Below are 14,934 nucleotides of genomic sequence, written 5' to 3'. Positions count from 1 at the left end.
TGCCCCCAAACAGTGGGACATATGAGCTTTTTACTTACGGAGGTTTTCTGTGCCACAAGGAGTACACCCCACTACAAATGTCAGGCTGTTACAGGCAATTCATTATGTTCTGGGAAAGCATCTCATTTTGCGTTAGAACCTGAGGTCAGAGCAGAAAACGGGCAAGGCCCTGAACATAACAAAATGCGCAAAAAAAATTCCATTACAGAGAGGTGTATAAATCATTTCCACGTAAGACAACAAGCCCATTACGTAACAGCACTCTGTGCAGCAGCGATATGCACTGAAATGGATAGTGACTGTCATAAACAAAAACCTCTAGAGGAAACATGACATCCATCACAGCTTGGTTACACGGTCTGTGTTGCAAAACTCAGAACATCTCCATATTCCCTCAAGAAAGAAAAGACTGAAAAGAAAAAAATAAATAAATAAAATAATCTCAAACAGCAGCTTGTAAAGGCTGCTGTTGGTGCAGCAACAAGAAGAAGATCAGGGGACCCATTAGGCACAGTGGAAAAGAGGACTGTGTCTGTTTTTGAAGGAGGACAGGACTCTCAGGAACTGTGACACTAACACTGTTCGGGAAATTACTGTTGCAGTGAGGCTTGGCTCACGTCATGTGAGAGAAAACAGTTGTGACTGGAGGATGACTACTGGGTGAAAACACAACCACCATCACAGAGCTGATAAACATCCCAAACAGCCTTGGTCTACACACTGCTGAATGACACCTGCTGCTTCTCTGGTACATAATGAAAACAACTGATGTTACAACTTGGCAAGTGTATTTGCTATATTTACCAGTGAAACACTTGGTAATATATTCCAGTTAGGATACATTTCGGTGTTTGTGATTCAGAGTCTGACCTATGTTGTATGAATCAATCTAATTTTTTTTTATATGCCACCTATTCCAATGTATGCAGGGAGGGGTTGGGTTGGGGGGGAGCGAATAATAGTAATAAAAAATAAATGAATTAATTTAAAAAACTCAAAAAAATAATAAAAAAAAAAACTACAGCATTGCAGTTTTCTTCTGGGATTCATTAATAATAATCTTAGTGAGATTATTTTACTTAGATCATTTATAGTTCCAAAATGAAAAAAAATAAATAAATAAAAATCCATCAAATTTTCCAGCAATTTAAGAGTCGTTCAGTTTTTGTTTGGGAAATTTCTGCCCACTCTTCTGGCAAAAGGCACCTAGTTCTCTTAAATTCTTGGTTTTTCTTGCACTGTTTGCTTTTTAAGGTTTGTATATATTTTATTTATCTTTTAGATGTTTGGGTCAGGAAAGCCACGGCTAAACCTTCACTATGTTTTTCTTGGGGTAATTTCCTGTGAATTTTGTTTGATTATCGTTATCTTTAGAAGCCATCGTCTGGTCATTCATTTAATTTTTTATATACAGTGTAATGTTGGCTTCCATAATTTACTGGTGTTTTATGTAAAACCCTCTCTCTTTCAGTGGAATGTTCTCTATGCCACTGACTAAAATGCAAGCTCACTTGCAGTTAGTCTGGTTTAAGTGTTATTCAGGTCAAGGACCCCCATTTTTTTTTTTTTTTTTATAGATTTTAATGTATAATTTATTATATGGCTTGTGTCTTTGTCTCTATGTGTTTTTATGTATACGGAGTGCCAAGCAATCTCGTCACACTACTATGACAATAAAGGCTTTGAATTATATTGAATTGAATTGAATTGAATTGAATTGAATTGAATTGAATTAAATGTGGATGCAAAGCATGGGCCATCATACAGCTGATTGGCATGTGTACTACAAGCTTGCAACTGTTAAATTTGTGTAGCTCAGTAAAAATGTCATTAAGAAATATAAGTTTGGTGATCCAGACATTGTCACTGTGCAGCAGCTATGTGAGCTTTTGAGGAGGTAAAAAGTCCTGATAGATGTGCATCATTCCAGCAAACATAACACTGCTCCATGTGAAAGCCATCAAACCTCAGAGTGATACAGTAATGCAACATCTTCTTCTCCCTCAGCAACAAAGTGATTAGAGAAGAAACGTGTTTGCAAAGTACTCTCACTGGACGAAAGGCTTGAAAATCCGGGAAGATATGAGATCGCATTTTTCCGCATTTGTCACAAATACGAAGTATATCCGGAGATATACAAGACGTATTTCTGGAGTATGCAAATCGCGGATATTCCCGTATCCGGACCACTTTTGTATACGTCAATATCCTGATTCCGGATATTTATCCTTGTAGTATACGGAAATATCCGAACTACGGATTCTTTGGAGATCCCATTCATTATCTCCTTGGATATTATAAGGATCTTCTAAAGATCGCCGTATACTTATTTCTTTAGTATACGGAAATATCCGAACCACGGATTCTTTAGAGATCCCATTTATTATCTCCTTGGATATTATAAGGATCTTCTAAAGATCGCCGTATACTTATCTCTTTAGTATACGGAAATATCCGAACCACGGATTCTTTAGAGATCCCATTCATTATCTCCTTGGATATTAGAGATGGATCTCACATTCATCTCTATGGTATACAAATATATCCCAATCCCAAATTCTTTACAGATCTCATTATCCCCTTGCATATTATACTGACCTCTTTAGTGTACTGTAAGCATACACACCCGAAATTTTAAAAAGATCGCATTTATCTTCTGTGTACTTTATTGATCTTCTGAAGATGTATGGATATATTCCTATAGTAGCTTATATGAAACTATCCCTAACTCAAATGCTTAAAAGATCCTTTTTGGAATCTCTTTATATAGAAGATTAACATTTATTTGTATTATTAGCATGTAGAATATTTCTTATAAGAAGAATTTTGACATTTAACACAAAAATATTTAATAGCATCTTTATTTAATGCTAAATTCACAATTGACTAAAACTCAGTGAACTGTTGGGGGTGATAAAATAAATCAAAAACAATAAACATTTATTCACCCTCAAAACTTAACTGCATCCATATGTCACAAGGTGAAATGAGCAGGTACTGCCAGGACTGTTTCCCACTAGCTTGGTTTTAGTGTGTTTTTTTTATTGGTTTTTGTATGTTTTTAATTAGTGGGAGTTTTCATAAACTGATTGGCAGCACCTGCGGAAGGACTCCTCCCCTTCTGATGAGGAACAGCTTGCATTTAAGCCAGTGTGCGGGCAGCAGGAAGGAAAGAACTGAGACAGATGACAGCCGAAGAAGGAGCAGCACTGCGGAAGGGGTGCCGACCTCCTGCATGGACTCTCGGCTGGCCACCCGCTGATGATGATGATGACGATGAACGTGATGATGGTAAAGATCCTGACGATGATGATGACTAGCACGAGCACGAGAAGTGCGGCTGCCGGAACCTGTAAGCGGCGATTCCTGGGGGACGGCCTATGGCCCAGGAGGCGGCCGTCTGGAGGGGCGGCTGACCCAGCCCTGGAAAAGAGAGGAAGCCACTGAGGGAGAGGCTGCCGGGACGTGGCGCCGAGCCCCTTTTAATGAGCAGCCCACGATAGGCCTCTTGGCCGCCGCCGTCCTGCTCACCACTGCCCCATCCGCCTGGCTGTGGCACCCGGATCGCCGTCGTGCTCGTGTCAGTCATCCTCATCATCGTCATGATATTTAGTGCAGGAGGTCGGCACCCCTTCCGCAGTGCTGCTCCTTCTTCGGCTGTCATCTGTCTCAGTTCTTTCCTTCTTGCTGCCCGCACACTGGCTTAAATGCAAGCTGTTCCTCATCAGAAGGGGAGGAGTCCTTCTGCAGGTGCTGCCAATCAGTTTATGAAAACTCCCATTAGCGAAGTTAAAACAGTTAAAAAACATGCAAAAACCAATAAGACACACTAAACCCAAACAAGAAGGAAACAGTACAGTTTCTGGCAGCACCTGCTCATTTCACCTTGTGACATTTAATGTATTCATTATTTCATATAAATGGGGTTAATCCCCTTTGGGGCCTGCCTCTGGCTGGCAACACCACTGGTTGTTCTCCGATGTGCCATCCTTGAGTGCCCATACTTTTCTTCTATGGCATTTTGGCATTGATGCAATATGCGAGTTAGTTTGTCAGCCCGCCAACTTGGTGAGCTGACTTTCCAGGCCATAGTGTCCTCCGTGTCAGTCTCCTCATCACTCATGAGGGCTGCCACCGCACCCTCCAGGTAGGTCAGATCATCTTTTGACAGCAAATTCCTGGCCACCTCCTTGCGTTGATTAAGCAGCTGGTAAAAAAAAAAAATGCAAGTTAAATTTTGTAAAATGACAAATGAACTGACTGGATCACAACAATATTAAATTTGTAGAATTGGTATATCCACACTCTTAAAAGGGGAAGATCATTATTTTTCAAGACCTATCTTCTAGCATGAAATACGATCATTCGGGAGATATTGAGATCCACTCGCAATCAGCATACATCCAATATAACGGGATTGAACGGGGCCAGCTCGCGCAGCCTCTAAACATGGCATTTTCCGCCACAAAACTCCTTAATTTCACCAATGTGTTGTTATGAATCTGTGGTCCGATCCCTCTGTGTACTCGAAGCAGCTTGGAGTTGCGTTTTTGTGGCAATTAGGGTTGGACGATATGTCTAAAACTTTTATCACAATATATTTTTTCATTTTACTCGATACGATATAATTCTGATATCGATATAAACTTAAACCTCAGAAAAACTTTAAAAAAAAATGCCAACAGATCCCTGCAGGCCTAAAACTAAAAATTATTTGGCCAAGTCTATGACATTCTTCCAGTATAACATTTTAGTAATAAAAAGTGTACAATTAGTCAGCTTTTATTTATATTTAATAAGGCTAATCTTACTGATGCCATCTGTGGTGGTGCAGACCTGGCTGTTGTTGCTGAGTCCCTGGGAGGCCAGCGCATCTTAAGTCGAGTTCCCAGGGGGACCAGCGATTCATAACAACACATTGGTGAAATGAAGGAGTTTTGTGGCAGAAATTGCTGTATTTAGATTCTGCGCAAGCTGGCCCCGTTCACTCCCATTACATTGGATGTACAATGTATGATCATGAGTGGATCTAAATCTCTCCCAAAGGAGTTCAAGTTACACCAACACTGTGTGTGAGTAAATGATTGTATTGCATGTGCATTTGCATTAATGCAATAACCGTATTTTCTGACTAAAGGCACACATTTTCAAAGTTTGGCTGCTTCTACAACTTAATCAGGTGCAACTTAAATATATCAAAATAATATACAGTATGTGAATTCATACAGACTGACATGAACCAGGAACAAACATTGACATCCATAATGCCACAAGAGGGCACTCTAGACTTGTGACACCAGCCCCAAGAGCAAAAATCTGAAAAACGCATTTTTTCAGCATGGGGAGTTTATTTTTGGACATCTGGCGACACTGTCTGTGCAGTGGAACAAATCCTCAAAAAAATATTTATCCTTTTTAATTATGATGTGTATGATCATTTAAAGGTATCAACTTTAGAATCAGAGTAATGGAGGAAATTTCTAGTCACATACAGGCCTATGTAAATCATCTGAAAATCGCTGTATTTCAGCAGTTAATTTTGAACATAAATAAATGGGCAATCCATATCCCACAGATTTCTCTGTATGGGAAGAGACAGGTAGAAACTCTGTATTTCTTCAAGAAACCTGCCAGCGAGCAGTTTGTTTAGAGTTAGTTACCATGGTTTCTGGAACACCCCTCAGGACATAATTCAGCTTAAGTTATGACCTTACCCTATGTCTCCTGTTGTTCAGGGCTTTGCCTCTCCTGTCCTCTTTTATTTTATTTTCTTCAACCAGTTTATGGTCTCTCTTGCAGTGTTCATAGTAACGGCTGCATGCTCCTAAAAAAACACAAGAAAAACAAACAAACAGAAACATACAAAAACATTTGATTACTGTGTAGTAAGGCTTTCAAAACCATCAACAAACACCAGGTAAGTTTTGTGCTCTTGCCATACTGATGACACTCTCTCCAGAGACACCAGTTTTTACAAACTTTTAACAAATTGAAAATGCTGACTTACTGTGTATTTCCTCTGGCTCAAATTCCTGCTGATCCCGTATTGCCTGTGTGATTGTAGCAGTGACTGCCATGTTGTGATCGGAGGAAAATCTTTTGACAAAGCAAAACAAATCTTCATTATGATGAAAATCGAGGCTAAATTAAAGGCAGATAATAATCAAGAGTAATAATGGCAATTTAAATCACAATTATTCATCTAAAACAGAAAACACAAATAGATATAAATTATGCTTACTTGTACTTAATGGACACCATTGTTTCACTACCCATCTCCCCACTACAACTCTGAATCATGCATCTGGATGACTGAGTACTACTGACTACTACATCATAGTATAAATTGTTTCCTTGAATATGTGTGTTTACTTTGTTATCCCCATACAGAAATTTGTCCTCTCCACTTGACGCAACCTTTGATGCCGCTGTGCCAGTGCAGTGTTCCCAAAATAAATAAATAAAAGTTACGATGGTGGCAACCTATTTGTATACAACCCACAGCACAATCAGCTGCTGTACAGCTCCCAGTTCCCATTTCCAATTGTTGAGCCAGGATCATGATCAGAATCACCTGCCAAAGGATTACCATACTGTGCATGTTTTTGGTGACAGGGGACACCAGAGGGTAAAATTAGAGAAAGGCTTGGGACCTGGGATCACTTTGCTGTAAAGCAAGACTGTTACATTATGGACCACCATGCCTATTTACTACACAGACTTTTAAGCAATTATTTTTCTCACTTTTCATTTCCTTTGAAATGCATCTCCTCCCCCAGACCAGAGTGCAGCCTTTTCACTTCTCGCTGAAAAAGAGAGAAAGTTATATTAAAATATGTATAGGATCCCCTCTGTAGAAAAGAGTCCGCTAAAACAGAGATTCTTAGGCCCAATCTCAAATTTCACCTTTAGTCGAATCGTTACCCTAAGAATCTGAATCGAATCGAATCGTGAGTTGCTGCAAGATTCCTACTTTTTTTCCTACTATTATTTTACTTTCCTACTTTAAATGCGCCAAAAGTTAGAATTTTGTTCTTGAAATAAATTCTCAAATGTGAGCAATAATTACTATAACATCACTTACAAAGTTATTGTTTGTGCTTTCATTCACTGAACCGAGAAATTAAAAACAGTCGATTGTGAATAAAAGCAACATTTTTAAATTTTTTGTAACATCCATTGATTGAGCTTCATTCACTTTGCTGCCATAAATTCACATTTAATCTACGCTTATTTTGCAGTTTATAACTTTGCTACATGGAGTTACACGCAGCACTTCCACATTTCCCACCTTCGAAAACTTTTTCAATATGTTATTGTCATGACAGGTTCAGTGCCTCCTTGTGTGGCAGAGAACAGCATACTGTCTCCAAAAAGCTGTGGTTCTAGCATGGTTCTAAAAAGGCAGACCCTGTTCTGTGAGAAAGATAAAAGAGACACAATAACAGGTATTGTTATTATGCAAACTTTTGTTACAGACTTACCGATAACGCCTTTGGAATTTTGGCTTTGATGTTTTCACTGTGCATATCAGTCTGTGCTTTGGTCACCATCTCTTTTAAAGAATCAAGGTTTTTGTTCATTTCATCAACTTTTGCAGCCAGGCTCATCACAGCATTGTGTGAGGTACACATAAATCTGAAAAAGAAAGCAAGCAAGCAAGTTTATTTGTATAGCACATTTCATATACAAGACAGTTCAAAGTGCCTTACATAAAAAATTCAAAGCATTACAGGTGAGAAAAAGAAAAACATTTTAAAATATAGAGAAAAAATGTATGATAAACTAAAATCACATTATTAGAATAACTCACTTAAAAAGATGCTGAGATAAGTTAAAAAAATGCAGATTTCATGGATAGGCACTGTTGTGTTGCGGCCAGTTAGGGCCGCTGGGGTTGTTTTCTCTTTATGTTTTGATTTCCCTGTTTGTTTCCTTGTCTGTTTCCCCTGTGTGACACGTTGGGAGTGTCTGTGAGCACAGCTGAGCCAGAGCCGTCCCTGCAATCATCCTTCATCTCTCCCACCTGTTCGTCCTCCCTCTCCCGGTTCCCTCACCTGCACCTCATCAGTAATCACTCTAGCCATAAAACCAGCTCTCTCCCTTCACCTCTTGTTGGATCATTGTACCTGTTAACCCGCCTGTGTAGTCTTGGTTCCTGTCGTTGTGTGAATCTGGTTTTCCCTGCTCCCCGTCACTTTGTACGGACCTAGTTTGGCGATCTCCCTTAGTTTCTCCGCCTGTGACTTCCATGTCTTCTGCCTGTTCCTGCCCCGTCTCCACGAGCCCTCCTGCCGGACCGCTCGAAGTTCGCCACTAGCTCCCCCTGTGATGCCCCTGCCCCTGTCTACTCTCCTGGTTGTTCCTCCCTGCTCTGGCTCGGCTCACTCTCGACCTCCCAGCGTGTCCACTTCCTCTGTGTTTCCCCGTCTACCTGGTGAGCCTGTAGTTTTATGTCCCGTGACTTGTGTTCCTCCCTAGTCTCCCCAGTTTCCCCCTCTGCCCGTTTGCCTGGTTGTGTTTGGTTTTTACCCAGTCTTCCCTCAGCCAGTTGGCTTCTGTATTTTTGTTTCCCCCTTAGCTTCGTTATTCCTCCCCGTGAGTCCTATGTTCTATCTCCCCCTACGGGTTAAGTTTGGCTTTTAGGAAGCCCCTTGTTTAGTTCCCTGTTCCTGTTGCCTCTCCTTGTGTTTTGTTCCTTGTTAATTACCTGTCCTGTTTGCCTGCCTGCCTGTTTGTCAGTTTTCTGTTGTTAATCATTAAATTTAACCTCGGAATCTGCACGTGAGTCCTTCCCCTTTTTACAGCGCACTGCGCTACATAACAGGCACATGAGAAGAAAGATGTTTTCAACCTTGACTTAAAAGTGTCTACAGTTGAGGAAAGTTTAATCTCCACTGGCAGGTTGTGCTTTGAAAAAGCAAGACAGATAATTATTCGTAAATTTGAATTTTATGTCAATTTCTCTATATCGACGGAACTAGAAGAAAAATGTATACCTTTTTTGTCTACATATCCAATTTCAACTGTGTAAAACTATGATTAACACTGACCACATTTATTATCAATAAAAATAAGTCATGATTACAAAATAAACTAGAAAATGCTGTTATTAGCATAACAGCAAGTGTGAATGCCTTTCATGCTGAACGATTGTACTATAATGCTGAAAGATGGCTGAAGATGGTTGAAAAAGGCTGAAAAGTATTTTTTGAGGAAGTGTTCATAAAGCTGAAGTGAAAAGTTGAAGGATTTAAAGCTCAAAGTGGAGTTAAAAGGTGTTGAAAGGGTGAAAGGTTAAAGTGAAATGGGGTTAAGATTGCTGAAGATGGCTTAAAAGGGCTGAAAATATGGTTGTTGAAGAAGTATATATGAAGGTGAAATGAAGAGTTCAACAATTTAAAGCACAAATTGATGTTTAAAAGTAGTTAAAATGGTGGAAAGTTGAAGTAAAATGTGCTTAAGACAGTTCAACATTACTGATAATGGCTGAAGTCTCCTTGCTGAAGCACCAGCTGAAGTAATCATGTAGCTGAAGTCAATAGTTAAAGGATTTAAAGCTGAAAGTGAATGTTAAAGGTGCTGAACTGGTTGAATGTTGAAGAAGTGATTGTAAAAGGCAGAAAGAGCTGAAACAGAGTTGAATTGGCAGCTGAAACACAGTCCATCATGTAAGTGAGCAGCAAAGGACATGATGAGAGGACAGACAGGAGGAGAGCTAGAGGAGGACATGTGGCCTGTTGTAATGAGAAGGACAAGGAGGAGACAGGAGAAGAGGACAGAGAGTAATACCTGGACTCATTAGGAGGACAAAACCAGGTGAGAAACCCATAATCTGGATCAATAGGACTGAATGAATTAGGTAAAAGGTCAGCTGCCTGCTCACAGCTGAGAGCAGTCAGTGAGTTGTCATGACAACGGCCCCTCACTTAGCAGGCAGACTGAGACGAGGGAGAGACGGACTGGGGAATCACTGGTGCGCACCTCCTGAACTCGCTGCTTCTGTCCGAAATCTATAAGACATATCCAAATAATTCTTTCACCGTGAGCGGCAGGAGGGTCTGAGGAACACAGGGATGTAATTTATTTGTCCCTACGTGGAACAGAATTTAAATGGTGGCGAGTTTAAAACACAGCAAAAAAGCGCTTTGAACCGGAATCCTGCCTCTGATTTGAATGGAAGTCAATGGGGGAAAAAGTAGACTTTTGCTCACTTGGAGAGGCGTAGCTCTAAATGTACAAGTCCCAGCTGTGTCATTCTTGGTTCTACTGGAAGCCAACATATTTTCCTCCATTTTGATGTATAATTTATGTGTGTACGATGGATATTGTAGGAGTTATGAGAATTTGTTTGGAGTAGTAGAACATGCTTAAAACTTACAGCGTGTTAGAGCGTGAGACTTTGGTGAAGATTGTAAAAGTTGTGGTTTTTTAAACTGCCATAAATCATAAACCGTAAAACACATCGTCAAACGGAGTCATGTGGAAATAGCCCAATCCTTTGTGAGTTGTTTAAAGTTTGAATGGTGTTTCTAGCTGAAAGTATGTGGAAGTAGTAGGAGTTGAAAGAAGGTGAAGTTTTTCGAATGAGCTGAAGTGATTTCCCATTCATGTGTATGGCAAAATGTCATATTTCAAAAATTCATATAAAATAAAGTATAACATTGCGACATGCCAAAAGTCATAGCCCAAATGTCCTGAACAAGCTGAACATTTTGATACCAAAATTGTTGAAATTGGCCAAAGAATGTGCCTTGAGGCACATTTAAAAACACTGATGTTGCCATAGCAACCCAAAAATGCCGTTAATACTTCGGCCCATTTCAAATTAACACTAGAAGTCCCAGGAATTTTGATATCTCCCTAAAGTCCCAGAGAAGGGTCGAAAGACCTTTAGTCCAAACTGACGACTCTGCTGGCAAAAATTAGCATCTCTTCATTTGTAAATGCAGCCATTACCTGAGGAATGCACCCATTGCATCCAGCCCCTCCTTGTTACCTTGAAACGTCTGGTAAATTCTGTGGCAGTGGGGGATGGTGGGCTGAGGGGGATAAATAGTAGCTAGCTTCACCTCCAACAAATAGAAGGAAGCAAAATGCAGAGGCGGCTTACAACTCAGCAGGCATTGGACCTGATCCTCAGCGATACAAACCCTTGTGACTCAGATGGAGAAGAGATACAAATTCAGCTGGATTCGGACTCTGACTCTGAGCAGTCTTCAGGTAAGATTTGAAACTATTATTGAACTTTTTGGTATGACAAATTTCTTTCTTTCTGCTTTGTCCTGTACTGTGAGTTGCAACACTGGAATTTCTCCATTTTGGTACAAATAAAGGATTTTTTTAATCTTATTTCCAAAACATCCTATTTTCGTCCTCTGAAATTGTGAAATTGTTTACCTTGCAGATGATGAGACTGCTCCACTGCCAGAAAAGAGGGCTCGGTTGGGAAGTGAGAGGACAGAGATGGCTAAAGATGGCACAGTGTGGCATGAAGAACAGCTGGGGACATGTCTCAATTTCACCCCAATAGAACCATACGGCACAGATGGAGAGCCAACTGCTAAGGCCAGAAGAAGTATCCGGACTCGTCTTCAAAGCTTCTTCTGTTTTATAACACTTGAAATGCTTCGTAGCATTCAAGAATGGACCATTCAGCATGCACGGCAAAAGGAGCAGGCAGATTGGTTCATGAACCTCCCAGAACTAATGGCATTTATTGCAATTATTATCTTGCGGGGGGTGAAGAAAGTTCCATCACTACGTGACAATTGGTCAGCAGAGCTGGGAAACCCACGAATCATTGCTACTATGGCCCGAAAGCGCTTCCAAAACATCATGCAACACCTACGCTTTGATAACATGTTCACACGCAGTGAGCGAGTGGAGACAAATAAGTTTGCTGCAATTTCTAATCTGTGGGAATCTTTTGTCAATAACTGCATCAGATCTTATAACCCTGGTCGACACATCACTATTGATCAACAGCTTTTCCCGACAAAGACTCGCTGCAGTTTTCTGCAGTACATTGCAACAAAACCGGACAAATTTGGCATTAAGTTTTGGCTGGCTTGTGACTTGAAATCAAAGTACATTTGCAATATCCTGCCATATCTTGGCAAGGACCCCAGTCGTCCCAGTGGAGAGAGACTCTCTGAGAGTGTAGTGATGAGGCTGATGGAGCCGTTCATGGATAAGGGCAGAACTGTAACAACAGACAATTTTTTTACATCGCTGTCCCTTGCGCAACGACTGCTTAGCCGGAAAACCACCATCCTTGGCACAGTCAACAAGATTCACCGGGAAATTCCTCAGTCAACTAGACAGAAGGACCACACTAAATTCACCACTCGAGTGTTTTCCACCACTGGTGCAACACTCACAGTATATGCGCCGAAACGGAAAAAGACTGTCTATCTTCTCAGCAGCATGCACAATGTGGTTGAGACTGAGAATACCACCAAAAGGAAGCCAAACACTGTCACACAATACAACACCACAAAGTGTGGTGTGGATGTGATGGACCAGATGGTGCGGGAGTACAGCGTGCGTGCAGGAACACGGAGATGGCCAGTCGCCGTGTTCTACAACATGATCGACATGGCGGCACTGAACGCTCATGTTCTTCATAAGGAATGCACCGGAGTGCAGGAGAGAAGAGTGGACTTCCTGGTTGAGCTCGCGAAAGAGTTGGCCAACTCTCATGTGAGTCAGAAGAAGGCACATAAGGAGCAACTGCTTCAGCAGCAACCTCCCACACCTAGCCCTGGGAAAAGGGCAAAATGTCAGGTCAACCATCGATGCAAGAACAATTGCGCAACTGTAAGATGTGTTGACTGCTACAAATACACATGTGGCAAATGCAGGATGGAGATACCATGGAAGTGCCAAGCATGTTTGGACTTAGCACAGACGGACTGCTGAAAGAGCAGAAAAGCCATTCACACAAGGGCATGCCACTGTAGCCTTGTGTAAATATTTGTGAAATTGTTTCATTACTTGCATTATTTTAACTGTTTTGTTGTTTTTTTTATGACAAAAATAAAAAGCATTGGAAAAAATTCACAGTTGTTCTTTTATATCTTTGTCATGTTGACATTTATGCCCTCTTGACTTAGACACTAATGCTTCTGGACATTTTACTCACAGACCCTGCCTGTACCACCACAATCAAAAAATGTTCATTTTAAATATTCAAAATTGTTCATTGCTTGGGCTTTTTGGACATAAGGTACATGAACATTGGGTTAGAAAGTTTGAAAAATTGGTCAAAAATTTTGAAAAATTTGTATTTTTTCATTTGTATGAAAAGAGGAGAGCTGGACCTTTTAAAGTGATTTTTAAAAAAAATATGAATTCATCATTTTGTCATATCATTCTAAATTGTTTGCTTTTTTATTGAAGGCCCACAATGATTATCTTTTTTTTTTCTTCTAAAAGCACACAAATGTGTCGAGGAGGTATATATCATATATCATATCAAATATATTTTTAATTATTTGAAATATACCAGAATGCAGGAAAACCTTTCTGAATCTGTTTGAGGTCTACTCCAATCTCATACTCAGGGGACCAAGCAGTGTCTCAAGCCAAGCTTTGGGCAAAAGTTGACAGTCAGGTTTCAAGAGTCTACAGTGTCTCCCCTAAGTATGCGCCCTCCTGGGGTGTGCCAGTAATTGACTCGTCTACAAACAAAAGAAGCTGTTCACAGCTTAAGACAGGATTTTAGCTAAAATCCTACTGGTCAATCGACCCATCTCTGGGTTGTAAAGGTAGAAAGGTCAATTGACCCCTCTCTGGGACTTCTAGTGTTAAAACCGCCGTTAAACATATATCCGCACATCGTTCACCCCTTTTACCATATAATATACAGCGTATAAACAATTTTTCTTAGAAAGGTTATTATAATATAAGATCTAGCTCCTTTAAACAGTGTTGGCAGAACCATGAAAGCTAATTCTTGGCCGGATGTGGCCCGCAGGCTGCCAAAGTTTATTTCCCCAAACCTGGGTTTGGAACAGCACTACACAAAGAAACACACATAAAACATCGAACCTTCGACTCCAACCAATCCATCCAAATCATAAACAATAAAAAAAATAAATAAATGTACTTACGTCCAAATATCATCCAAAGTTATGCCAGTGGAAGTGTTGGCATAGCTCTGGCTAGCACCACGGCTCCCTCCAGGAGTAGGACTAATCAGCCGCCGGTGACGGTCCTCCTCCCGAGTTCTAGATCTGGGGGTCTCATTAAAGCTTCTTACCATTTCCATTTCATCTTCTGAATCAGACTCCTGAAGTCGCACGCGCCTACGTTTTGACATTCTCTTCCGATACTCTCTCGTCGCTCGCTGTCAGTCGCTCTTGCTCTCTCTCTTCTGCGTATGCTCAAGCTAAAGTTTTCCCGCTCATGAAGATTTTTAAAAAAAATAAACGCCTCTGATTGGCTAAATAAATACATCTGATACAAAGATCGTATATAAAACAGCCAACAGATTTTGACCACGAGCCTGCGCTACAAAGAAGATCGATTCATTGTATGTCACTTCAAATGTGTAAGTACATTTTCACATATTAATATATGTGTGTCCTCTGTGCCTTGCTCATCGGTGGGATGGGATGGAGATTATTCAGGATCTGGAAAGATATGGGCTTCTCTACAGATAGGATTGCATATTTCATTTAGACTTTTAATTCGGTCTATTCTACTATTGCTTATTTGTATTCTATCAAAAAATGTCATTTTTTGCTGCCATTAAGTATATGTAGTCTCAATCAGTGTTGGAAAGCAAATAGTACAGATGAAAAGTATGATTTATGGTACTTTTACTTTACTTGAATATTATCCATAATACACTGTTAACTACTAGGCCTACTTTAAAACATTTTAGAGCTGATAGGCTGTATGGGTGATTCTCTGATTACGCTCTTT

General features: G+C 40.4%; 1 protein-coding gene across 1 annotated transcript; it reads right to left on the bottom strand.

Moving 5' to 3' along the window:
- Positions 1–3,864: 3,864 nt before the first annotated feature.
- Positions 3,865–14,364, bottom strand: LOC121628996 (uncharacterized protein C14orf93 homolog). The gene is made up of 6 exons (XM_041968457.1): positions 14,118–14,364; positions 7,485–7,638; positions 6,745–6,806; positions 6,008–6,096; positions 5,715–5,824; positions 3,865–4,207 (listed from the first exon to the last, which is right to left on the bottom strand). Exons 1-6 carry the CDS (start codon positions 14,324–14,326, stop codon positions 3,908–3,910), a joined length of 924 nt encoding a protein of 307 aa, XP_041824391.1. The 5' UTR covers positions 14,327–14,364; the 3' UTR covers positions 3,865–3,907.
- Between the last annotated feature and the right edge of the window lie 570 nt (positions 14,365–14,934).

Source organism: Melanotaenia boesemani, chromosome 18 (assembly GCF_017639745.1).
Source record: "Melanotaenia boesemani isolate fMelBoe1 chromosome 18, fMelBoe1.pri, whole genome shotgun sequence".
Taxonomy (NCBI): domain Eukaryota; kingdom Metazoa; phylum Chordata; class Actinopteri; order Atheriniformes; family Melanotaeniidae; genus Melanotaenia; species Melanotaenia boesemani.
The sequence above is the reverse complement of the archived record's forward strand: the minus strand, read 5'-3'. Positions and strand labels throughout refer to the sequence as shown.

Coding starts and splice junctions, on each gene's coding strand:
- LOC121628996 (XM_041968457.1), bottom strand. CDS start 14,326: ATGTCAAAACGTAGGCGCGTGCGACTTCAGGAGTCTGATTCAGAAGAT. Junction 6,097..6,744: donor CATTTCAAAGGAAATGAAAA/GTGAGAAAAATA, acceptor CTTTGTCAAAAG/ATTTTCCTCCGATCACAACA. Junction 5,825..6,007: donor TGAGCCAGAGGAAATACACA/GTAAGTCAGCAT, acceptor GTGTTTTTTTAG/GAGCATGCAGCCGTTACTAT.